This window comes from Pleurodeles waltl, chromosome 11, assembly GCF_031143425.1.
Source record: "Pleurodeles waltl isolate 20211129_DDA chromosome 11, aPleWal1.hap1.20221129, whole genome shotgun sequence".
Taxonomy (NCBI): Eukaryota; Metazoa; Chordata; class Amphibia; order Caudata; family Salamandridae; genus Pleurodeles; species Pleurodeles waltl.
In genome coordinates, this window is record NC_090450.1 from 538,752,809 (window position 1) to 538,779,416 (window position 26,608).

At 46.2% G+C, this 26,608-nt stretch overlaps 1 protein-coding gene across 4 annotated transcripts in view; it reads right to left on the reverse strand.

Annotated features, from left to right (window-relative positions):
• POLR3D (RNA polymerase III subunit D) overlaps positions 1-26,608 on the reverse strand; it is a 165,537-nt gene that overhangs the window by 86,190 nt on the left and 52,739 nt on the right. For all 4 annotated transcript variants that reach the window (XM_069213954.1, XM_069213956.1, XM_069213955.1 and 1 more), the window contains one exon: positions 4,039-4,214. In XM_069213954.1, coding sequence (XP_069070055.1) covers positions 4,039-4,203 — 165 coding nt within the window. In that variant the 5' untranslated portion in view covers positions 4,204-4,214. The remainder of the gene's footprint in view (positions 1-4,038; positions 4,215-26,608) is intronic.

A 26,608-nucleotide genomic window follows, 5' to 3' on the forward strand; every position in this document is an offset into this window, starting at 1 on the left:
GATCAATTGGTCAGGGATATTTGCTTACGCTTACCCCCACTCATCCACTAATTCCATTTCTAGCCAACACGATTTGTCACACCTCTCTCACTACGATACTCATAGCTCCCACCTGGGCACATCAACACTGGTACACAACACTGTGGGATCTTTCTGTAGTACCTCATCACAAACTCCCAAACAGACCAGACCTACGGACTCAAAACAAAGGTCAGATCAGGCATCCTAATCCCAGTATTCTCAACTTGGCGATTTGGCTCCTGAGGTCATAGAGTTTGGATATCTACGACTTCCATCAGAATGTATGGACAATCTAAAGGAGGCACGTAAACCTACAACTAGACAATGCTATGCAGCTAAGTGGAAATGTTTTGTATGTTACTGTCAACCAAAAACAGTCCACTCAAAGCATCAGTACAGAATATTGTATGTTATTTACAAAAAGCAAATCTTGCATATTCATCTATTAAAATTCATTGAAAAGCAATATCAGCCTACCTCCAAAACAGACAGCACGCTTCTTTGTTTAGAGTTCCAGTCATAAAAGCTTTTATGGAGGGGCCTAAAAGAGTTATTCCACCTAGAGCTCCACCAGCTCCGGCCTGGAATTTTAACATCGTGCTTACAAGGCTTATGGGCCCACCATTTGAACCTATGCATTCTTGCGCTCTTCAATTTCGGTCATGAAAGTTGCTTTCTTGGAAGCAATTACTTCTTCATGAAGAGTTAGTGAAATTCAAGCATTCACTTTAGAAGAACCTTTCTTCCAAATTCACAAGCACAAAATAGTACTCAGAACAAAGCCAAAATTTCTACCCAAAGTAGTTTCACCATTTCACATCAGTCAGTGGAATTGCCAGTCTTCTTTCTACAGCCAGATTCAGTTGCTGAAAGAGCTCTGCACACTCAATGTCAAAAGAGCTCTTCTGTACTATATAGACAGAGCAAAAGATTTCAGAAAATCTAAACAACTTTTTGTGGCTTTTCAACAGCCTCATAAAGGTAATCCCATTTCAAAACAAGGATTCGCCAGATGGATAGTAAAGTGTATTCAAACTTGCTATCTCAAAGCGAAAAGGCAACTATTACTAACTCCTAAAGCACATTCTACTAGAAAGAAAGGAGCTTCAATGGCATTCTTAGGAAATATACCAATGGCAGACATATGCAAAGCAGCCACATGGTCTACACCACACACATTAACAAAACACTATTGTGTGGATGTGCTGTCTCGCCAACAAGCAAATGTTGGTCAAGCAGTGCTGAGAACACCATTTCGAACTACTTCAACTCCTACAGGCTAGCCACCGCTTATTTTAGGAGGGGACTGCTTTTCAGTCTATGCAAAGCACATGTATCTGCAGCTACACATGCTGAACGGAAAATGTCACTTTCCCAGTGTACATCTGTTCGTGGCATGTCGTGCTGCAGATTCACATGCGCCCTTCCTCCTCCTTGGAAGCCTATAGCCGTTGTGGTACTTTATTATGTAAAGATGTATATACATCACATGGACATCATATATATATATATATATATATATATATATATATATATATATATATATATATATATACACACACACACACTCATACACACAATTCTTCACTCCTTACTTCATCCTCCTGCGGGAAAACAATCTAACAAAGGACTCAATGCCCATGCGCACTATCACCAAGAGGAGGAGTCACTCGATCTCATGACTCGAAAAAGGTTTTTTCGAAGAAAAACAACTTGTAACACTCTGAGCCCAACACTAGATGGCGAACTTATGCAAAGCATGTAAATCTGCAGCACTACATGCCATGAACAGATGTACACTAGGTAAGTGACATTTTCAATTTATTTATGTATTTGTTGATGTCCTGATGACCGAAATATTCCTCTCTGGAATTCACAGACATATGTATTGTCATTTAAGTGAAGAAATTAGTCGAAGATAATTATTAGCTGAATGAATTGTCGAATACAAAAAGATTAATAAATGAACGGTTAGCTTGAATCTAAAAAATGTTTTAAAAAAATTAAAGGAAAATAGCATGGATATTATCCAAGTGGCCTGTACTGGTTTAGATTATAAAGGTTATCGATCTTTGGGGACAACATTTTATAATGCAGGAGGATCAGGGCCGAAACTGAACAGTCAAAATGAATTAACATTTTGAAGGAGCAACAGAAACAGTAGTGGAGTGAGTCTAGACAAGGGGCTTTATAATTTAACACCAACAACTCGACTGAACTGTGGTGCTGAACACATACAGCCATGGGGTGAGGTGATGGGATCAGGGGCCCAATATCACAACTGGAAAGGGACAGAGTATGACATGGGTTGGGACAGAAATAGCCAAAGGCCAGAAGAAGGTTAAGAGGATCGATCACCATGGGGAAGGGAGTCAAACACGTAAAAAATAAAAATAATTTAAAAAAAAAGGAAATATAGGCAGTGCACAGGGAGAGAGGGACAGAGGCCTAGCATAAAGGGAGGGAAAGGAGCAGGTTAAGGCACTTCTTTGAGGCAAGATGGTAAGACTGGAACAAAATAGAATGTAGGCAAGCAGAGGGTGAAATGGTATAATTTTTTCACCAGAAAGCAACAATAATCTCTGCAGTCTGCTAGAGACACTTCCAGTATCACTTCTAGACACAGCATTCACAAAAGAAGAAGAATGCTGGAAAAAATCTTTTTTTTTTTTGCAATGGAGTGGGTGCTGTTACAAGATGGTGAAGCCGCTCTATGCATGAAGAACTACGAATGCATCACTATTTCACCCATTAGAAGGTTCATTGTACTTGAAGAATAATAGGGACACCCCTCTTGGTAAAGCAAAGATATGTGGTGCATCTAGCTACTTCCTTTTTTATGGTCCTTTTGTTGTAATACCACTCCGAGAACAGAACAGAATAATGTCAGACATCAGAAGAGACTAGAACATGTGCAGAGGTCAAGGACCTTTAAAGTGGTTGGGAGGTAGTTCCTATCCACCATGCAAGCTTATCATTCGTTTATACGCCATGATGCAGGAGAAGGCACCTGTGTATGACCCTGGGGCTCGCACCACCTGGGAGGCAGATACAGGCCACCTCCCCCACCAACACCCCAATCACTGTAGTGCTCTGGCACGATTGCTCCACCCAATCTAAGGCCCTATCTCCAAACTATAGACTTCACCCTATCCACTTCAAATTTCTTCACTGACTTTATTGTACACCTGCCCAACTGTACAGGATGGGACTTGCTGAAGATGCATGGTGCCTGTGATGTGCTGGCCCGCCAGTCATCTTCCTCCATCTCGCCTAAAACTGCCCAGAGATAACTTGTTTCTGGTCCAGCATATTCACCAAGATAGCCCAGATCACCAGTTATCACCCTCAGCAGACACCACTGGTGACTTTCCTGGGGTATGTGGAGGAGGTTCATCCAGAGACTTGGCGCCTTACTGCGATGCTGCTCTTACTGACTAAATGAAGAGTGGCCTTCCACTGGTGAGGAGGCCTGTGCCTAGGAAGGCTGACTGGTTGTAGGAACCACATACTGCTATGAACAGCTGTCCAACTATTGGGAACTTATGCCAGTGCACTCCTGACCTAAGGACACCTGGGCCTCACTTGCTCTGCATTTGAGGATGCAGGATGCGACTGTGGATTCGGGGGGTTGTGACTGCCCCACCGGCTCCGGGAGATGCCACTCCCTAACAAGCAAAACTGGGACAGACCTTGTAAATGGGAGAGCCCCTCTCTACATGACTTATGCTCCTGTTCTTCCTTGATGTAAATTAATGCGGACACTCTTTGCTATTTGCACCATCTTTACATGACTGATTGCTACCACCTCATGATGCTTTGCTTTCTGTAAAGGATGTTTTTCCCCATATCCCCCACGTCTTTCCCTTTTTTTTTTTTTCGTTGTTCGAAAGTCAATATATACCAAAAAAAGCAACAAATAAAGTGGTTGGGAGGCGGTGGGGCAGATTCTATGTAAAACATCAATCAATTACACATCGAGGATAGATGTCACACTAACTGATCTTCAGACTTTACCTTTTTGACGCCTCCGAGGGTGAGGTCCCGGGATCTAATGGATGGCAGTCGGCCAGGGGTGACTGGGGCTGAGGGTCTGCGTCCTATTAATCCTCGTGCTCCTGGGATAGCTGGACGAGTGCCTCCAGGGGTGCTGGGATCGTTGGCTGAACTACCGTCTGACATTGTTTCTCCTCCTACAAAGAATACAAAATAATGCTAAGACACAAAAATGGTAAGGATGCAGAGACCAGGCTCTCTAAATTCAAAGTACGAGAGCACTGCCTGATTGAAGTCACTGTCATGTGTTCCGCCATTAACACATTTTATAACATTCAGCTGTTTAGTCTATGAGCAAGTAAAGAACGATTGAGCTTGAATGTTCACCATGATTGGAGCATGTGTTATTCTGATTCACAGTTTTAGGTCAACCCACATCCCTGTTAACCTTTCACCCGCAAAGTTATTTTTAATTCTTAGGCTTAAAGGCAAAAATAGCAGCACATGTTTATGAACAAATCGATATATAAGGAATGCTTCATAGACACAAATATTTAAGACAAAGCTTAAGAAACTATAGTATGGAAAGGACTACTCTACCTTATGACTCCAGGTATAAGTGCAGCTACACGATCACAGTGACATTAAAAGTGCATTTTCGATCCTCATTATACACAACACCAAAATAATTCTCACGTAGGCCATTCTCCCCACCCAAACTTTCCAACCAGACACACCAATAAAAGAAAGTTCACGTGTTTATCACTTACTCCGTTGATTACATATATAAGCAACATACGGCAAATATCAACAACCTTCCAACCAAGCAATGTAACATGCTATCCATCTGCTAAAGTGATTTGATGCCTGCTGAGAGCTATGAAGTGCAATTTTAATCTAACTACAATATGGCAACTTCTAAAAGTTAATAATTGTGCAGTTAAAACTCCCTTAAATTGAAATATTTACATGAAATCATGCCAAATACTGTAAAATAATCGTGTATCTCTAAATGATCAATTTTCCGGTATATGTGTCATAAACTGAAATAAATACAGATAGCATGAAAAGTATTTTAGGACGCAGCATTGACACGAACGACCTGGTTCACACAGAAAAAAACTGGAAAACTGAACCCAAAGGTTTACTGCCTGGCAGATTTAAAAACTGTAGGCTAAAAGATTTGCGAAAATTAGTACTAGCCACCTGGGGCAGCCGCAGGTTTCCTGGACTACAAATGGAACAGTTGCGAATCACTGTTTAAGGAACACTATATAAAGCCCAAATAGCCATGCGAAAATGCCTTTGCCTGTATGTAATAGCATTCTTTTCAAAATAATTTTCCCCATGAAGAAAATAGAAACCATTTTCCCTACGCCATCAGGAATTCAGGTGGTATCCACAGCTCACTGCAATCTTGAAGTGGCTTTACTCCTGCCCCCATCATAACTACATCTCAGACCCTTCCAGGGTGGGGATAGGTGAGAAACAAGCTTGTGAACTGTGGCTGTTCACAACCTTTCCAGTTCATCCCTTTCATGGAACACCCACTCCTTGCCCCTGGAGTAGGATTCACACATGCGCAATATTACACTATAAATGGTTAATATAATGTATGGGTTAAAAAAAAAACGTGTAGGAGTTCCAATTCATGTTTTGTGTATGAAATGCACGGATTTACACTTATTAAACGAGCCGTTACATCGATAAGCGTACTATCTCTGCCATGTATGCTCGAGAGAAAACACCAGACCAGAGACAATGGGAAAAAGAACTAGGGTTCACGCTCACGCATAAAGACACGAAAGACGTTTGTTACGGAGCACGTCACACAGCGTGTAACATGGCAAACCGTGGAAAGAAAGGACCACTAAGATTGTGACGTATTGCTATCTTAAATCTACTAGATCGCATAGGGGCAATCCTGCTCGTACAGAACATGGCTATTGAGGGTGCGCAGTGACAGGCACACTCTTACACCTCCTGTAGACATGACCGAAGCAAACTAAATACTGGGATGCAGTCTTGAACGATACCGAGACACAACTAGTCACACAACTCCCACGTTTCCCAGCTTATCTCATACTAGGGCTCCCCAATCCACTGACCTTTAATTTACCCTGAGATCTACATGGGAGTGATAGCGTGTAGCTTATATAATCTATATTAACATAAAACGTTTATGAATTAATGTGTGATAATGCTGCATAGAAACTATAATGATAATTTTGTTTAAAACATGCACCTGAATTGTGACCACGGGAAGTGGCCACCAATGTATACATAGACTTATAATGATGACTAAAATGTTTATATTATGTCCAAATAAGTTTGTACTAATGATTGCATTATTGAATCTGTGCTAAAAATCCTTATAGGCCTTAAGTTAGCATGAGCCGAAGCTTAGCTGCTTGGCTCTCATATTAAATGTATTTTCTATTCTGCAGTATGCTGACTCACAAAAGGACATAACCCCGTATGTTATTTTTCCTTCAAACTAAAAGGCGAATGTAACCATGTTAGATCCGTTCTCATAGCTTTTCCTTGGTTGCAGAATAATGTTAAAATAAAAAGAAATAGTGTAGATTAATGTAATGTACAAGGTCAATCAAACCGGTTAAGACAATGGAGCTACTGACCAAAACATGTGCAAAGAATTACAGAAAGATGAAATCATACCGGACGTGCCACCTCTGAAGGCGTCAATTATGGAGACCAATCAAAGACTTGTAAAATAATATGGGGTGAAGAGTTAGGTGACCTAATGTGTTCTCTGATAGGTTAAAGATAGTGGGGTATAACAAATGTCCAATAACATTTTGGGGGAATGTACAACCAAAAAGGGATAAAAAACCCTGTCACAGGGAGTCATTTAGAATTAGGTAGGGAATGCTATTGATTTTATCCAGAAACTTTGTCACTCTGTTTGGTGACTTTTTGCTTTACTTAAAACCATCCTCACCCTTAGAATTGTCCATTTTACACTTTACATCCTTATGAGGGAAGTGCCCTTTTTGCCCCGGAGCTGAATTCTGACTGATGGCGAATTGACTGACGTCCTGAAGATGAAGACTGAACCGGTGTGCTGACCTAAACTTTGAAGGGTAATTATGACAATGCAATTGTGATTTGTCTGTTTGCTTTTCGTTTCTAGGTACCAACTGCTTACTTTTGACAGAGACCTTTGTTAGATGTTTTCCAAATTAGTGTTCTAAATTGTTTTGCATGAAGCCCAATATGCAAATGCTAATCAGTGGTTAGGACAGGTGTTCACCAAAACTAATGCAAACAGACAAACGACTGAGACTATGCTTTGTTGGACTGACGCGTTATTGACACTCTGCTAAATTTGATCTATGTTCACGCCGTGTTATGTTCTAAAGTTAGTGATTCTCGCATTAATGAAATCTTATTAAAGTTGCCATATCGTGACTATGCTATTATGTTTCTTGGTGTTGAGATTAACGCATCTGCTTTTAGATTGTAATTAATAGGGAAAAGGGGGCGTGGCCAACATGGCTACCGGAGCGGCAGGATAATACTGCAGTTCCGTGCCTGGCCCACATCAACATCCTGGAAACGGCGCCCACCACCCTCTCTGAGGCGGGCGCCGTCTACTCGACTACTCAGGACCACTGGCCGAGGCAGTGATCCTTTCCGCAACGCCGGGGTCCCATCGAGCGCCAAGGAGGAGCTGGCAGCCTGCCGTGTCGGCGCCCGCGGCCGGTGGGTCTGCTTCTTGGGGCCTCGGGCTGGCTCCTCCCCCGGCCTCTGGCGCTCGGCGCTATTCTGGAGGGGCCATCGGGAGACCGGGGGAGCCGGAGATCGGGGAGATCCCCGTCCTGGGTGACGCGCCGCTGGATCGGGGCTGTTTCTGCGGTACCGGGCCTGCCGGGGTGCCCGGCGTGGCGCGGCTCGGCGGACCGCGGTTGTACCGGGACCCCGCGGCCTGCGTTGCTCTCTTACTAATTTGACACCAGCTTTAAATATATTAACCGGACGGCATCTGAGTCACTCGCTGTGGCCCCCCATCGCGCTGGAATACCGCATTTAACATGGGCGCGGCCCGATTGTGCTGGGGCCCCTGGGACCATGCTTAACCCAGCTCAGCGGGCGGCCCGCAGTGGCGGGGCAGCCACCGGGCCCGCGCTGTCCGAGGAGACCACTTAGGGATCCCCTGCTGAGCCCCGGGCGTCCAAGCTTGTCGGAGTGTCATAGTGCTGCACTCCTTTCGGCGACACAACTCGAGTCGCGGTGTGGAGGGAGATTGCTCTCTCCCTCTAGGAGCCTGCTCAAATGAAGTGGACAATAGTGGAATAGGGGTGTGGGAGACACCACCCCTGACTTTACCGGCTGGGCGGGCAAACGGCATTGCTCTGGACCCTCGCCGACTCGTGCGTTACCAGCCTGCTCCCTTGCCGTTGGTCCACGGCAGTTACAATATATTGAAAGGTTAAGTTGACGCGCCAACTGACTCACCCGCACAGTGAACTCCTCACATCCTGGTCACACCGCCGACCCGGCACTGAGTTGGGCATCCGGGCTCCGCTGACGCGGGAGCTGGGGGTGGTATCGCGGCTCCCTGACAGAACTGGTGCTCCTGCCGGGCTGCGCCGCGCGGGTCTGCGACGAACTTGACCAGTCCACTGGCATCACTAACGGTACCATCGGTGCTTGCAACTTAGGAACCTCCGGGAGCACTGAATTCCGGGCTGTCCCCCCTGATGAGGGGGGCCACGCATCTCAGCGGACCCAGCCGGGTCCTGCTGGTCGCCGGGAGCGGCGGCTGCTGCGCGGCGGGGATCGGCTGGGCACCGGCCTGGGCTCAAAACTACAAAAAACGGAGCAAGAAAACTGAGAAACTAAAACAGACACTAATATCAAAACCGATGTACGCTACTCCCTCCTGTACTACAGACTAAAAGAAGTAGAAGACGTGCTGAGGGAAGACTGAAGGCGTGAGCGGACACTCCTGGCAGGCGACTACTCGGTAAAACTGGAGTAACGAACTGGTACAGGCCAACAAGAAAATCATGGTCAAACCAAAACACCCCAAAATGGGGTCCACGGGAGAAGGAGACCTTCCCCAACCGTCTGGCCAAGCAGAAACGCAATCGCTCACACAGCTACAGCTGAATTAAACATTACGCACGCAATCCCTACAATTCGATAAAATTATGCAAGCTATAATGGACACTAAATCCTCGCTAGAAGGGAAAATTGACGCCGCAGTACAGGAAGTCTCATTGCTGTGGGCCGACCACCGCAAATTAACTGGAAGGGTTCACAACACTGAAAAGACACTGAAAACTATCCAGCCAGAAGTAGTAGAAATGAGAAATAAAATGCAAAAAATTGAACTGGACATAACACTACTACAACGCAGGGCAGAGGAAGCCGAAGGACGCTCCAGACGTAACAACATCAGATTCCTTGGAATTCCAGAAAGAATCGAACACCCTAAGGCAGAGGAGTTCTTAGAGACCTGGCTGAGGAACACACTTAAAGAGCAGCACCCCAACACAATACCAGTGATCGAAAGGGCACACAGAATACCGGGCAGACCGCCTAGAACGGGAGCACCACCCGACCTCTAATAGCTCGCTTCCTAAGTTATAGGGACAGAGACTTAGTCCTTCAGCACTTCAGAACGTCTGACCAGATCATGCTCGAGAACAGCAGAATAACTGCCTACCCCGATTACACAATGGAGGTACAAAGCAGAAGAATCGCGTATAACAAGGTTAAGCAGTTGCTACGTGAAAAAGGCATCACTTATTCCCTCATGTTCCCAGCGTGACTACGCATCGTCATGGACGAGAAAACCCTAATGTTCCCCACCCCTGAAGATGCATGGACATGGATCCATGCTAAAGGATTGGCCGACCCGGCCAAGGAAGACACAGTATCCGAAGAATGGACTACCGCTAACTCCAGGAAGAAAAGGAAAAAAACCACCAAAACAGCCTCCCGCCCCACAAAAGCGCAGATGGTATTGGAGCGTGCGCAAATAATAAAAGACACAAATTCATTCGCCCGTGGGATGCTGGATGCCAGGAGCGAAACGGACACCAATGATTCCGCCTCACATGGGGGAGATACGAGTCCATCCCCCTCCCCGTTGCTGGCGGGCCCGGATCTCACGCCGCGATCTGCGGACAAACTTTAAACATGTAGATCTGGCATCCATGGCCCACCCTCGTTGGCGGCAGTGACTGGGGTGTCGCGGGACACCGGCACCGTTCCGCTGCGCCCGAGCTCCACAGTGAGTGACTGCCATTATCACGAGTACCTATGACTGACTCTCCGAAAGCTGCGCAAGGCGAATGGAACTGTAGAAACGTGAAATATCCTGCAGGTGGGCCACTCAAAGGCCCGACATCAAGGAACCCACGACCCCCTATACCTGAACGGTATCCGAATGGACCTGATCCCTCTGGAAGACACTTTAGGCACTGGTTGTGCCATTCTACTTAACGGACGCATTCAGTCCGCAATATCCTTTTTGTTGTTATACCTATCTCTTTCTTTTCTATCTTTAGCCCACTATGGGCTTACTCTTCTCTTCTTGGGGCCCGTGGGATGGGGCTGGGGGGCTGGGGGCGGGGCGGTGGGGGCGGTGCGGGGGGACTGTGGGGGGGGGGGGTGGGGGTGCCGGGCACGGCGCAGGTAGCTCCCTACACCCCAACACAACACAATGAATAAGGTACCCAGTTATAATCTCATGACTTGGAATGTTAAGGGCATGGCCGGGACTCGCAAACGTCACAGAATACACGCGTTCCTAAAACGACATCACATACATATAGCAATACTACAGGAAACGCACATCACACCCACAGAGGCTGCTCGGCTAGAAAAGTGCTGGGTGGGCTCAATATATAGTGCTGGCGACTCCTCCTTCGCCAGAGGGGTACTGATCTGGATAGCGCCGGCTGTCCCTTACACAGTACAACACAGCACAAGAGACAAGGAGGGCAGGTTTATACAACTGAAGGGGTTGCTGGACGGGGAGGAACTCACGATAAATGGGCTATATGTCCCCAACATCAAACAAGGTGAATTTTTACAAACCAAGGCCTCACAATTAACCAACGACCTAACTTCATCATGTATAAGGGGGGGGACATGAACTGCGTCCCACACATAGATAAAGATAGATCACACCCCCGCTTGCGACCGCCCAAACAATGAAAAACGCCCAAATACTGGACGCATGGATGGAAGAACGTCGACTGATTGACATATGGAGGCACTTGCACCCACACGAAAAAGTGTACTCCTACTATTCCCCAGTAGACCTATTACGTACCCGAATAGACCTCATCCTCACCTCACAGAATCTAACACATAAAATAACGAGAGCGGAGTATTCCGCCAGGGTAATATCAGATCACTGCCCACTCATAGTACAAATAAGATGGGGCAGACCTCGCTCATGTATTCCTACCTGGCGATTACAAACGCACCTACTACAAGACCCCCCTTTCAGGAAGGATATTGCTACACACATCTCAGCATATTTCACATCGAACGGAGGGACGGCCACCTCAAGGGCCATCGAATGGGATGCACACAAGACAGTCATACGAGGGGCATGCATATCAACCACAGTAGGAGTGCGGCAAACACTGACGCGCGAACTCCGAGAATTAGAACAAGAAATTCAATTAGCTGAAGGCGAATTCGCTAAAGGTTCCATAACATCGAACATGCTCACTAACACGCGTTCCAAATGGACCGAGTCAGATAACCGCCTTAGACACTTTGATTATCGTCATCACATGGCCCGCACACACGCGGAGGGCGACAGATCCGGTAAATTATTAGCGTGGCTTATAAAAAACGAACACCGTAACACCCCCATAGACGCTATCCGACTGGATTCAGGCCGGATAGTTAATACACAGGCAGAGATAAATAGTGCTTTCAAAGAGTACTATAGCTCGGTGTATCAGGCACGGCCTCCGCCCACCAATGCCCATTTAAACAGCTTCTTCAACGGTGTCACCCTGAGCCACCTGACCGTTGCTCAAACTACAGAACTAGATAGCACGATAGGGATAGCTGAAATCCAACGAGCATTACAGCAGTTAACACACAGCAAAGCACCCGGCAGCGATGATATACCCATAGAATACTATAGTACGTTTCAGTCGCAGATTTTGGCCCCATATTTGGCAATGCTAAAGGAAGCTTTGGAACTAGGCAAACTTCCTGATTCATGTTGTGAGGCATTGATAGCAGTATTACCGAAGGCAGGCCGCGACCCTTTGGACGTCCGCTCATACAGGCCATTATCATTACTAAACACAGATTGCAAATTACTTGGCAAAATACTAGCCAATCGCCTGCTCCCATATATATCAGAGCTGGTACATCAAGACCAGGCAGGCTTCATACCCGGTCGCAACACATTCCACAACATCAGGAATTTACTGCGTCTAATGAGAAACTCCCCGGTAGAGGGCAATCAACAGGTCGCAGTCTCATTGGACATAGAAAAAGCGTTTGATACAGTAGGTTGGCCTTTCTTAAACAGAGACACTCAAACGGATGGGCTTCGGGCAAGTGTATATTAGCTGGGTGAAAATACTATATACTGACCCAACAGCCAGGGTTAAGACGGGCGATACGATCTCCGAAAAATTCAACATTAGTAGAGGCACTAGACAGGGATGCCCGCTATCCCCACTGTTATTTGCATTAGCAATGGAACCTCTGGCCGCCCGCCTTCGCATAATGGCCCCGCATGGGGCATATTGGACGACCAGACACACCAGATAGTATCACTATATGCGGATGATGACCTACGAGACCACACGGGAACCCTCCCGGGCCTGTTGGAACTCCTGGAAAAATTTAGCTCGGTGGCCAGATTAACAGTGAATTGGACAAAATCCTGCATTTTCCCTATGCGCCCGGTCCCCGAGGCATTGAGAACACTAACGGGCCCGAGTGGCCTGAAATGGTGTTACACAACATTTAAATACCTAGGTGTGAATATATACCACAACAAGCAAGACCTTAGAGATGGTAACCTTGGCCAAGTGATCAGATTAACGAGGGGCTCTTTACCCTTCTGGTGCTCACTCCCACTATCCCCCACGGGCAGAGTGGCTATAGCAAAGATGATAGTACTGCCCCGTCTACTTTATTATTTTATGGCATTACCCTTGATACTCCCGAGCTCCTTTTTTAGACTACTTAATAGCTTACTAACGGATCTAATATGGGGCAATGGTCGTAGACGCGTCGCATTAACAAAAGTGCTCCAGCCGCTCAAGCTGGGGGGACTGGGCGCCCCCAGATTTGAAGCGTACTACGCAGCTGCCCAGATACAATGGATATCTACATGGGTCGGTAATCCAACCGGGGCCGAAACTCAGAGAGTGTTGCTAGAGCTCGGCGGTACAGAAATAATGCGATACCTCATGAATCGAACCGATCCAGCACACACTAACAACGTGCTGCTATACACTGCACACTGGGCTTGGGGCCGATACGCGTTGCAAAACGCAAAAGATCCGCAGTACTCACCGAGGATCCCATTATTGGCTCACCTGACATTAGCAAAAATAGCAACCAAGGTGGGCCTGAATGCGTGGGGTAGCAGGGGCATACATACATTGGGAGATATTTATCAGGATGGACAACTTCAAACCAATGAGGCACTAGCCGACAGTCACGTGCTGGGCCGGGGAGGATTCATAGGCTACAGAGCAGTTAGGCAGGTAATGCGAGAATACTGGAGAAAGGGCAACTCAGAACCAGATGTCTCCCCTCTGCTTCACGAGCTGTTGGGGACCACGAACAACCTGTCAAATATATCGAACATATACAACATCCTCACAACCCAAGCTGAACACAAACAGGAACAAGCAAAAAATAAATGGGATCGTGTGCTACCGGAACCACTATCCCCCAATGCATAGGAACAAGCGATGAAAATGACTTGCGAGGTCTCACGTAATCCCCGCTTCCGATACACACAGTTTAATTATGTGCATCAGACTTATCTATCACCACACCGCATAACACGCATGTTTCCCCGTTCACCGCAAACATGCCCCAGGTGTGACACAGAAGAGGCCACTTTCTATCACATGACATGGGAATGCCCCCCGATCCGGAACACATGGATAGAGATAGTAACGTTACTAGCCGAATGGACAAACACCGCACTATCTCCTACTCCTGAGGTGTGCCTGTTGGGCATAACACCCCACCCCAAGAAACGCAAACGCACATATAAATGCATTGCCCTGGCTTTGGAGCTGTATAGACGCCTTATTGCCATGAAATGGAAAGCCCCTAGCACTCCCAGTATTGCCCTGTGGCGAGAAGAGGTAATACGATGGACCAAAGCAGAAACACAGACACTACAGAATTTATTGGATAAGGGTATATTAGTTAAAGGCCTAGAGGTATGGAATCTATTCTTGACAGCCGTAGAAAACAAAGACGATGAACGCCCTCCCTAAACAGACGAGTAAGAGATAATGGATATCACATCAATGACCACAGTGAAACAGTATTATATAGATCGACTGTGGAGTACGGGGAGGGGGGGAAAGAGAAAAAAAAAAAAAAAAAGATGAACCAATATAAAACTGTAATGCCCCTCGCAGGTGCCCCTAGGAGCATCGTCAGATCCCTGATGGGCCCCGCCGGGCACTGGGGATGAGGGACTTCGTACCCTGCCGGTCCCTACTACTGTGACCCGCTGCCCATGCGCGGCGACCCACGGCTAACAGCGGGCTGGTCCCTTGTGGCCTGGGAGCGATTCGGCTGCGCGTGGGTGTGGCGTTGTCGCAGGGATGAACAGGTAATCGCTTTGCACAGGTCGAGGAAGGTATCTCTTGCCCCTGTGACGGCTGGCTCTCCCCCCTGCCTAGGCCCTCCCCCCTCCCCTGCTGGTCCCCTCCTCCCCCCCTCCCCTCGGTCTAGGCCCCCTGGAACCGCCTCAGCTCCTATCTTACTCTCTCTCTCTATGTATCTTACGCACATGTTGAATACACCTTGTGTGTAGAAACACAACTCTACCATTGTGTATTATGGCATATCCTGGCATGGCCGTCTCTGTGGGAGAGAGGCCGCAGTGGCACTGGTTTGTTCTGTTTGGTATTCTGGAAACCAACAAAAAAAACAGAAGATTTAAACCATAAAGAGAGCCGTTTGCGTAGGTTTACTTTAGGTTAGATCACGCACAACCAAGGTAATAAAGCAAGAGCTGAAGAGATAGGTCTCCTCTCGCATGGGGATCGACTGCAAGTCTTGTAGCATAATTTTGGAATAGTTGTCACCTGTGAATCAAAAAAGTTGGAAGATCAAAGTAGAATGATTTACAACAGTCCAAAAAGTGCAAATACACACACACACTTAAAATGTGTACCTAAGCAGAGAAGAAAAAAAAAACAGAACACAATGCGTTGGAACATATATAATTGGAAAAATGATGTCACCATCTAAGAAATATGATTAGATAAAGTCAGCGAAGAATCAATCTTTATTCCTAGATTTTTCACCACAATTATAGGAGTAATGGGCCTTTCCAAAACCTCAGCAAATTGCAGACTTAAAGGTTACAAGGAGGGTGAATTCTTCACAGCGTATATCTGGTTATCCACTACTTCACTAAAATCTAGGGCGTTTAGTGATGTTTACAAAACTCTCAATCTTCACACTTGCCTTTAATTTTGTGACCGGATCCGCTGGCTGCTGTTACCGGACTACAATATTATAATTGGTTTACGCCCACGCGATGTGTAAAAAAAATAAAATAATTAAAAGCACTACTGAGACAAATGTTCTCTACGTTGCGAGGAAAAGCTGTACAGTTCAGTTACTTTTCCGAGGCCTGCCTCAACTTTTTCCTAAAGTGAGCATGACAAATCATGACTGCAGGACGCACTCCTTATTTATCACTGTGCTGTAATGGGTTAACCAAAGCGAACGCCCAATCCGAGGATGGCTACTGTCCTCTGGTACAAGACTATGGGTTGACTGTTGGTGGCGGCAGCAGAAGTCTAGTTCAGGTTTTTTCTTGTACTTCGGTAGGGAGACTGTCTAAAGCATCTACCGGGTAAGGGTATATCAAGTCCCACAACTCCCTGTCCCAAGACATCTCTAACAAGCATTTTCAATGTAATGGGTCACGCGTTTGCTCGAGTTAGAGCTATTAGCGTTGTAAATTCCAAACTGGACTTTTCATCCCATATAAATTGAAAATGTGAAGTAAAATTGGTGACATAAGCAAGCCAATTCCAAGTGTCATGTCCTCCATGAGCGGGAGCCAAGGGAGGGACACAAAGGGAAAAACAAGTTCGCTCGCAGTCAAACGTATCAGCAAACGTGCAATTGTGCAGATCCCAAGGCGGTAACAAAACCGCATCAAGGCGGGTCAAACGTAAAGCATTTACCAATGTCAAAGGAGGTTTGAAAGGCAAACCCACAAACGAGTAAAAGTGATGGGCGTGGTTAAAAGCCCACATGGATACTAACAGGTTGGAATGAGCTGCAATGCCAGAGTGAAAGGCCTATGAAGCGCCCTATATATGACAAATTACAATAACATCTGGCATCTCTTGCCTCCTCATGTGTGGGTAGTTTTACTATTTCACTAGAGCCGAGTGAACAGTTATGTCTATTTAAACCCTCTGTGCATGGCAGTCCAATGCAGCTGTTCTCGGAGGTCGTCTATGGTCCATGGTGGACAAAAAAAAGCCTGCACTTCTGTGTGCTTAGGACCCCTTTGCCAAACTAGTTTTAGCTGCTGAGTGGGGAAGAGGTTATCATATTCTTCCCTTTGTGTAGCGAAGGTTTCAACTGACTAGGTAAAACTCTCCACACCCCTTCTCCATTCACCTAGCAGGAAGTGCGTTTCTCTTTAGATGTATGGACAAATCATCATTGACACTGTCCACTGCTTCCAGACACAGAAGGCAAACACCACACTATCCGTCCTTTTGATGTATACCACATCATGGTCATGTTGTCCAGAAGGATCTGAACCGGCTGACCATAGACAGAGCATAACCACTTTGAGGGCTAATGTACTGTCAGCAACTTGGGCAGACTGAAGTGGCGCCATTGTTCTGTGGGGAATAAGAGCCCTCAAATCTCAGGGAGTCTGGATGACCCACCAGGCAAAGGAGGGTGTGTTGGTCACGATCGTAGCAAATATAAAACAGAAGATCTTTCTGCAAGTCAGATAGTACAGCAGCACAAAGTTCTGATTCACATCCAGGGAAATCTAAATCCTGTCTGAGCCTCCTGAAAAACAATACCACTTAAGAGCACACATGCAACTGTCCTTGCAGGACAAACAGAATACAGAAGCACAAGAGTCCTAGCAGTTGCAAAACTATCAGTGAAGACGATTCTCTGCCTCAAATATTGGTACCATAATATGAATGGTCAGGACTTGATGAGCAGGGGGAAGCATCTTGAGCCCAACTGTACCCAACACCACTCCTGCATGGGATAGAGATGGGACTAGATGATCGAAAATGCCTGGTTGATAAGCAAGGAAACCATATGTTTTAAGGTCGTCATATGCCTCCTTCCACATGTCCACTGTCAACAACCAGTTATCAAGGTATGGCAATGTGTGTATCCTCAACCTTTCCAGGGAGGGCCAAACCACCAACATCACCACTGTAAAAATCTGAGGGGCCGGTGTAAGGCCTCAGGTATGTACTGCAAACTGATAGTGAGTGGAGCCCACCACAAAGAGTAAATACTTCCTATGTGACTGTAGTATCGCTATACGTAAATACGCGGACTGCTGATTGAGTGACGCCATCCAATCTTTAGAATCCCAGGCCAAGTACACTTGAGCAAGGGAAAACATTTTGAACTTCTACCTGCAGAGAAAGAAGTTAAGAACGTGAAGATTCACAATGGGTCAAAGGCTCCCGTCCACATGTGGGACCAAAAAGTAACAAGGATAGCCCCCATGTTCAATTTTGGCCTGCGGGGGCACCTCTCCGCTCAGCCCAGTCAGCACGTACTTGTGGAGAATTTGAGCATGGCGGGCTGACATGTTTTAAAGACGGGGAAGAAGGCTTTAGAGCCGACATGGCCACTGATCCAAAAAATACATATGTGGTTTTCCATGAGCAGACAGCGTGGAGGATAGCAATAGGGCTAGTCCCTCAAAAAGACAGAGAAAGTTTGGTACTGCTGTAGGAACTGGTATGCTGCATATGCGAGGCCACTAAAGATCACTGCACCATGGCCCTACTAAAATTGTTCCAGAGCAGAGCTGCCGCACCCCCCCCCCCCCAAAAAAAAAAAGATGTGACCCATTGAAAGGCATATCCATAAGGTTTGCCCCATGTCCATGGAAAATGTAGTGGAACTCACCTAGGTGTACTTATGGTGGATACAAAAGTGCCAATAGAGATGGGAGTGTGGGCAACACAGCATGGAGGTTACAAAACTGCGCGGCTCCGTCACCTCACTCGCTGATCTGTTGGTAATCTGGGCAAGAAAGCCCTTAATAACAGCAGGCAGATGCGTGTGGATCGGAGTGGTGCCTAGAGAAACGTATGTTGTCCCCCCGCACCCTGTATCACCTGGGACCCAGAGGTGGGACCATCCAAGCCGTGGGCGCACCAAGCCCCACTGGATGGCCCGTACCTGGAGGAGAGACAGAGGGGTTCCTGTGGCCTGCGCTGTGCTGGACACCTCCCAGTGAGCATAGGGGTGGGGGTGAGGGAAGGGGGCTTTGAACTCCCGCGAGACCCAGGAGGCAGGAGGAATTGATTATTCAGGGCTCCTAAGCCTGGCGAGGATTTCGCACTTCCCCCACCTGGGCACCACCCTCTAAGTCCACCGAGGCCCATCGTGCGACTCGGGGGAGAACCATCCCAGAACCTGCTTTGGCAACAGTGCACCAGAGGGGTTCTTAAGAGGCCCAGAGTTGCAAAGATCCCCTGCTTCTACCCTTGGAGGATCTACCCCCACTCTTTGACATCAGGGGGTCCAGTGGGCCTACTTAGGTAGGCGCACCTTCCCCCATGACTCTGAGGCTACAATTCTTGACTCTACCTCAGGACCGAGCACATCATGGTCCTCCTACACTACCTACCTCCTGCAGCCGGGTGACCGGGGCCTGAGAACCTTGGGCACCCGATGGTGGAGGATCTATGTCCAAGTGCATGACTGGGATTGCTTGTGCTGCCCCTAACACCCCCTCTCCACCCCTCCTAGTGGTTAGTGGGACGCGTAAGCAGGTCCAAAGCTGACATTCTACTCAGTGTCTGAGGTCATAGTCCCAGCCGGGGGTCATCGACTACTATAACTCGTGGCCCTACTTGCTTCCTTTACCTGCGACCTGGGAATGGGGTCCAACTACCACCTCTGGGACAGGGCGACCACTCAGTGGATGATTTAGGGGGTGGGGGGGGGGGGCAGGGGGGATTTTAATTCGGTACTCGACGTGCACATCAACAGGTCCTCCCTCCCGTGGACCTAGTCAGTTTCAAAAAACCACACCTTACGATCCTGTCTAAGTCACTGGTCCTTAGCTGACGTCTGGTGGGTATACCATCCAACTCATAGGATTTATTCATTTTACTCCACAGTAAATGACCTATATGTCAGACTGGACCGTGTGGTATGATCCTCGTCCCTATTCCCGCATATCCCAGATAGATTACCTTGGCCTAAAGATTCCAGATCACGATCTGCTGATCCTGGCGCTGGAGTTGGGGGGGCCCTGCCTGGAGGTACCCACTTGGCATTTATATGTCCCAATGCCAGAAGACACCCACCCCCACAAGACTCATGCCACTCGATTGGTGTACTACATTGATCACAATGAAAAAAACACTACCTCATCAAGGGCCCTGGACTGGGAGGCAATGAAGGTGGTGGTCTGGAGACAGTGTATCCAGGCCCAAGTGGGGGAACACACTTATCTGGAGTGAGACCTGCTCTAGGTGGAGGAGGCATACGCTGAACAGAAGAGTGTGGCTGTATGGGACCCTGCGGCACATTCTGACCTCGCTGTTCTCTCGAGGGAAGAGGTGACTGATTGAACAGCTGAGCTGCATCAACTATGGAGCGTACATGGCCAGGACTCACTTGGAAGCCAATACGTAGGGTCGATTTGTTAGCATGAATCCTCTCGGACTATCAGTGGCAGCTCCCCATCCCTGGGATTTGGGACGAACAGGAGTTCTGATGTTCTACCAGCGTTAAATCTGTGCCATATATGCTCACTTCTATGACCACCTATAAGAGATGCCCTTCCCACACACCTGAGGAGGATCGTTTTTTTTTTTTGTTTTTTTTTACAGCAGAGACTACTCTCCCCAAGTCTTCCCCAACCTGCAAGAGTTGCTTCAGGGCCCTATCACCCCCAGGACATAAAAACAGCAATCATTGATCTGCCACCATGAAAGACCTCTGGGCTAGATGGTGTACCTATTGAATTCTTCATAACTTTTTCGATGACACTGGTCACTATGCTCTCTCACTTGTATCAGGAAGCCCTAGACTCAGTCGTGTTACTCTCATCCTTCTGTGAGGCGGTCCTGGTTCCTATTTTGAAGCTCCATAATGACCCTTTGGACCCAGCCTCTTATGGACCGATAGCCTTACTGAATGCAGACTATAGGATTCTGAATATAGTCTTCGCAGAGTGTTTTATAATTAAAATTCCCAATCTTGCCACCCAGACCAAAATGTTTTTTTAACAGCCAGATCAACCTCCTGCAATATAAAGCCCTTATTCTGGATACTGGAGGCCATCCAGGGCGATGGACTTTTTCAGCAGTGATATTCCTATTCAAAGCACTCCAGGCCCTAGGTGTTGGTTCCAAATTCCTTCATATGGTTTATCTCTTTTATGCAACTTCAGTGGGACGCATCAAACTAGACGGACAAACTTCAGACCCAACCACAGTCAGCAGAGTCACCTGACAGGATTGACCCCCTCCCACCTGCTGTTCGGTCTGGCCATAGAGCCTTTGGTGGTCGGAAAGAGGAGCAAGGGTCAGGCGCAGGGAATTCCCCTCCTGGACAGCATCCACACCATCTCCCTTTAGACAGATGATGTCCTCCTTTATGTTCGAGACATTAGACTGGGACTGGACCCAACTGTCCGGAACCTAGAGGGCTTTGGGCAGGCCTCGGGCCTGATGGTACACAAGGGTAAAGCCTGTCTCTTCCAGCTGTATCAAGGATCTCCTCCAACTCAACCTTTCCATGGACCCCGAACCCTTACATTGGAAAGGGGTAATAATTTGTTACATTAGCATAAATGTCTTCCACAGTGAGGAGGACCCCCACAATGGAAATACTGTGCGGGCTGTGACGACTCTCAGGACGCAAGTGGCCATTTGGAGAATGCTTCCACTTTTGGTCAAGGGCTGAATCACCAAAACTAAAATGGTGATGCTGCCTCACATCCTATTATTTTGCCAAGCTTCCCCTACTTCCCACAAGGCAATTGATTTGAGATTTGGTCAAACGGTCGTCGCAGAGTGGCCAGGTCACCCTGTGGCTCGCCCACCAATGGAGGGTTGGCAGCCACACATTTACTAATTAGTACCCCAACTGCGGCGGCTCTCCAGATGGCTGCCAGGGTCGGGGGTTAAAGAAGATGGGTGAGAGAGGCAATTTTTTGATGCACAGTATGCTCACAGATACCCTTCAAATGGTCTCAGCGTTTGGGACAAGGCACCCCCAGTAAAGCCTAAGCAAACAATACATATAGTAATCAGTCCTCACTGCGTGACTTGGAACTATCGCTCACACTGTTCCCACCCACGTGACTCTGGGTAACCTCCGGGAGATGTGGGAGACAGGATTCTTAAGTGTATTCAATGACAAAGAGTGAGCCAGGGCTCTACAATACCCATGTACGATCTCCTGCAGTGCCTATGTCCAAATGATCCAATATTACATCCTTCACTGGGCTTCCCTCTCCCTGCCAGACTACACCGAATATTCCCCAGGCTCTCTGCCTCCTGCCTATGCAGCTAGAGGTCCCCAGCTGACTTTCATCATATGCTCTGGAACTGTCTGGTCCTGATGGGTTTTTGGGGTCAGGTAGTTCAAAACCTGGCAACCTGCGTAGGCTTGGCACTGTAGCCTACTTGGGAACTCTGTGCTCCGGGACTTTATAAGTGGCCCCAGGTGCATCCAGCAACTCAGTGTTTTCTTGACCTGACATTTTTGCTGGTGAAGAGAGCGATCACCTCTCGCTGGAAGGTGACTGCAGCCCCCTTAATCCCTGCACAGCAAAGACAACCAGAATCTGGGCTCAGGCAGAGAGCAAGCTCCTGCAGAGAGAAGAAACTAGAGTCCTCTGTAAATACCCAATTGCTGAGGATTGGGATAACTTCTGGCATGGATTAGGAGAACAACCCAGAGACAATAACATGCCCCCATGAACAGTGGGTCCACCTCTGCTGTGTCAAATGCCGATTATCACTATGATAACTGATTTGTGTGTCTGCCCACTGGTTTGTAAGCTTCAATAAAATAGGTTTCAATTTGCACAAGTTTAGTTTAATCATTTATAAAGCACAACATACACCCTGTCTATTGTACCCTGGCAAAAAAAAGCCCCAAACTGTCCCTGATAGATAAGGGTAGAAGAAAACTTTTGAAGAGGAAGGCAGAAGAAACACAGTTGAAGAGGAAAACTATACTACCAGGCTCTCTGGTAAAGTGTGAGTGGAAGCACATTTTGGATCATCTGGTATTATTGTATTTCACCTAGCCACCTGGAGATTAACTACAGCAGCAGAGGAGAAAGAAGTTGGTCCATGAACAGCAGCAGTGGCTCAGAGGTGGACGAAGAAGGCAGAGTCTCCTCCACAACAAACAGAAGTTCCATGACATCAGACGCCTTATGGCTCACAGCCGTAACCAAATAAACAGCTTCCTTAGAGGGAGAACCTGAGATATAGTCCAGTTCTACTTCAGAGATGTTTCGCACACCACTACAGCTCTGCAATGCAAAACGAAGACCAAATGTGATCATAATCAGTGTGTGGAACAATGGAGGGCATCTTAATCCATGCCAAAAAGCTCCTCTAGTTGGTAAACTGGTGGCACAAACCAGTGGCTCACATAAATCATCTTGAAAGTGCGGACGTTTTAATTTAGCTTGAGTTAACTGTGCTTTTATTTTAGAAAAAAGAGTCGCCAGCTCCTGCACTAACGCAGAGTGCGGCACCGTTACCAGCACTGAAGCAATCAGAGTCCTTCGGCAAAATACTAGTTTTACCTTAGGAGCTGAAAAGGCTTTGGCAATCAGGGTTGACCAGCACTAAGGCTTGGGCTGCTAGCGCAGGTTGGCTTGAGGGACCAAAAGTTCCATAGGATGGGAAGGTGCGACAAAGGGATGCAGAAAGGGGCAGAAGATGTGGAGCCAACGTTGAGGGTGAAGCTGAGAAACAAGACCACCAACTTCCAGCTCTATGCTCAAAATGGGAACGGTGTTGAGGGTTCCCTTTTGTGCTGTTTCTTATGAGAGTACTTTTTCTTATAAGGCTCTTACTTCAATGACTTAGCTGCTGTAGAACATTTGGAGTGGAAACGGTCACAACAGTTTAGGGGCTGTGCCATGAACAGTTTGGCTTCTCTTTCCTTGATTCTCTGCTGTGCATTGGGGATCACTTCCCAGAAGAAATGGAGAAGTGTTTGGGGCCCAGCGCCATAGATAGACAGAGGAACCTGAGGGAGACTAATGATGTGTAAACAATTACACTCTCCGTATCTCAAAACCCTGGGTAGCAACATGGCCCTAAGTACATTGTCAATATGAAGAAATGTTAAAGAATTCAACAAAAATTAAACAGAGGAGCTCAGGACACATGGCAAAGGACTCTGAAGAACACTAGCTGACATCAGCATATATAGCAGTGCCTTATATGACTCAACGATGTCCACTCCGGAGGAAAACCCGAGAGAGAGAAAGAGAGAAAGGGAGAGAGAGAGATTCCCCTCCCCTCCAACCTTAAGCCCTCCACCATCAAAACACTCATAAAAACCCATTTGATTCAGCCTTCTACGAACATCTAACAGCCAATTCTGAGGAAAACAGATTGAAAGAGCTACCTCTCACAGCTCTTCAATTTTGTTGAAGAGAACAATGTACTCTCTGGGCAGCAATCTTCTTTGCACCCAGAGAGAGGCATAGATTCCACCTTGATTTTCCCCATAGGATGATCTTAAATAGACAGTGAAAAAAAATTAAGTGGTAGCACTGTTACTCCTGGAACTATTGGCAGTACTTGACAATGTCCACCACAGACTATACTACTGAAATGAGAAAGGCCTGGCATAAGATGAAGTATTCTAAATAGATCTCCTCCTGTCATCAAGGGAGGCAAACTATTGTGCCACTACTACTTTTTGCATCATCCCTTGACGTCCCCCAATACTCAATTACCTCTCCCCTCCTCATCACTCTCTACCGTACTCTATTATCGGATTTGGAACAAGATCTTCAACTGAACATGTTACAGAAACACTGATTTTAATTTCTCAGTAGAGCTTTATTGGTTTTACAAAAATAACATATGTAGCATAATCACTAAATGACATTACAGCCACTGCGTTCAGGACATCTTGAGCAAGGTGTAGGCTGACTGCCACAAATTATGGTAGAATATTTAAATCGTAGCACCACTAATAGGTGTTTACAGAACATTTCACAAACTGTGGGTTGACATACAAACAATCTAAAAACTGTCAGAAAAAGCCAAGCCATCTTGCTTCTTACAGAAACATTTATGACAGAGATTATTCCAATACAAAACAATCCCTAAGGCCCTTGAGAGCTATTGTTTCATCATTGATAAATGGATGCTGACCAGTCATCTTAAACTGAATTTCTTTAATGCAGAGATCATAAATTGTGGACAATGGAGTTACAACCAACCTACAAGCATCTAACCCAAGGAACAGGGGATCCCACTCTCAACATCAGAGGAGGTAAGAAATCTTAGTGTAGTTATGGACTGCAGCCTAAATCTCCAGCCCGCTGCACCTTGAAAAATATTGAGAGTTATCATGGCTTAGACAGGAAAGTTTCAGCTCAGTGAGTGATTCCTTGATGGAAGCACTATAATAATATATATTACCTACTGGCGATTGCCAGTAGGTAGTTATAGTTAGGACCATGTTTCCATGTAAAAAGTGTTTTTTGACTTGCCTATATCTTACCCTAACCCCAGGGGTGTGATATAGGGGTGTTTCAGGGTCCAATTATGGGTTTACAATGATTTTTCTACCCCATGCACAATATTCACGAATATTCGAGGATTTTCTGAAATATGCAAGAGAAATAAAAAAATGTTTACAGACTCACTCATACAATAATTCATTCACTCAGATACACACAGACTCATGCGCCCACTCACACACATCCAGTCAGACACCCACTCAGATGCACACACCCACTTTCAGACTCACTCAGACACTCACACACCCACTCATAGATCCACTGACAGAGACAGGCCCTGTGGCCAACGTCCGCTAAGCACCGCGAAAGGCTGTACACGGGGTTGGGTGATTATAAGAGCTAGGCTGCAGGGCCTGGCTGCAGGCAGTGGTTGGATTGACGTATAGTAATTAAAATTACTTTATGTTGAAAAAATAGAAATTCACAGAGAAAAACAAAGGTTACAGGGACGTTATAGTTAGATTCTGGATTTACTTGTACAAAACCATAGAAATTCATCAGTTATAGTTTAAGTTATTTCAAGGTAACTATAACTCATGCAATAAGGTAACTACAATTTGCGCCTTCGCCATGCACACCTAATTACTCAACATATATAATTGATGACATCTTCGATATTATCACTGCAACATTTGCAATCAAATTATTGATAAGAAATCTGTGCATGGTGAGGGCGCAAGTTATAGTTACCTTAGCGCACAAGTTATAGTTAATAACTAACTAGAACTGTTGAATTTCTATGGTTTTGTACAAGTAAATTTAAAACCCAACTAGAACGTCCCTTTAACCTTTGTTTTTTTTCAATATATATTTTTTTTTCACAAACAAAACCAAAGGTTAAAGATAAGTTATAGTTAAGTAAAACTTTTTTTATGTTCAGTGTACAAACCCAACTTAAACGACACTAACATTTGAAATTCTACAGTTATAGTTATATCTTTAATTTATCATTTAAACACCACTAATACAAGTTATACTCATAACCCACATTTATACTTAATCACCACTTTAAAATTCAGAAAACTCACGCACCTCTGTACACAGTCTTCTTACCTCACTTGTAACACTACATTAGCTATAACTCACCACGGTACCATGCAGTGTGTTAAGGCAAATCATGTAATATGAGATGTTATAAGTGTTGTTATTAATGCAGTGATTTCACATGCTCTAATTTCTGTTAAATATGCAAGGGTATAGGTAGTGCATGGAACGGGGGTTGGAGTTATAATTAATGTAGTGAGGCGAGTGAGGTGAAAAGACTGTGTACGAAGGTGCGCAAGTCATTTTTGTGAATTTCAATGGCTTTTCAAATGTTAGTAACAACAGTGTAATATTGGTACAGTTTCGTGGTGTGGACTGTTATCAAGTGGGGTG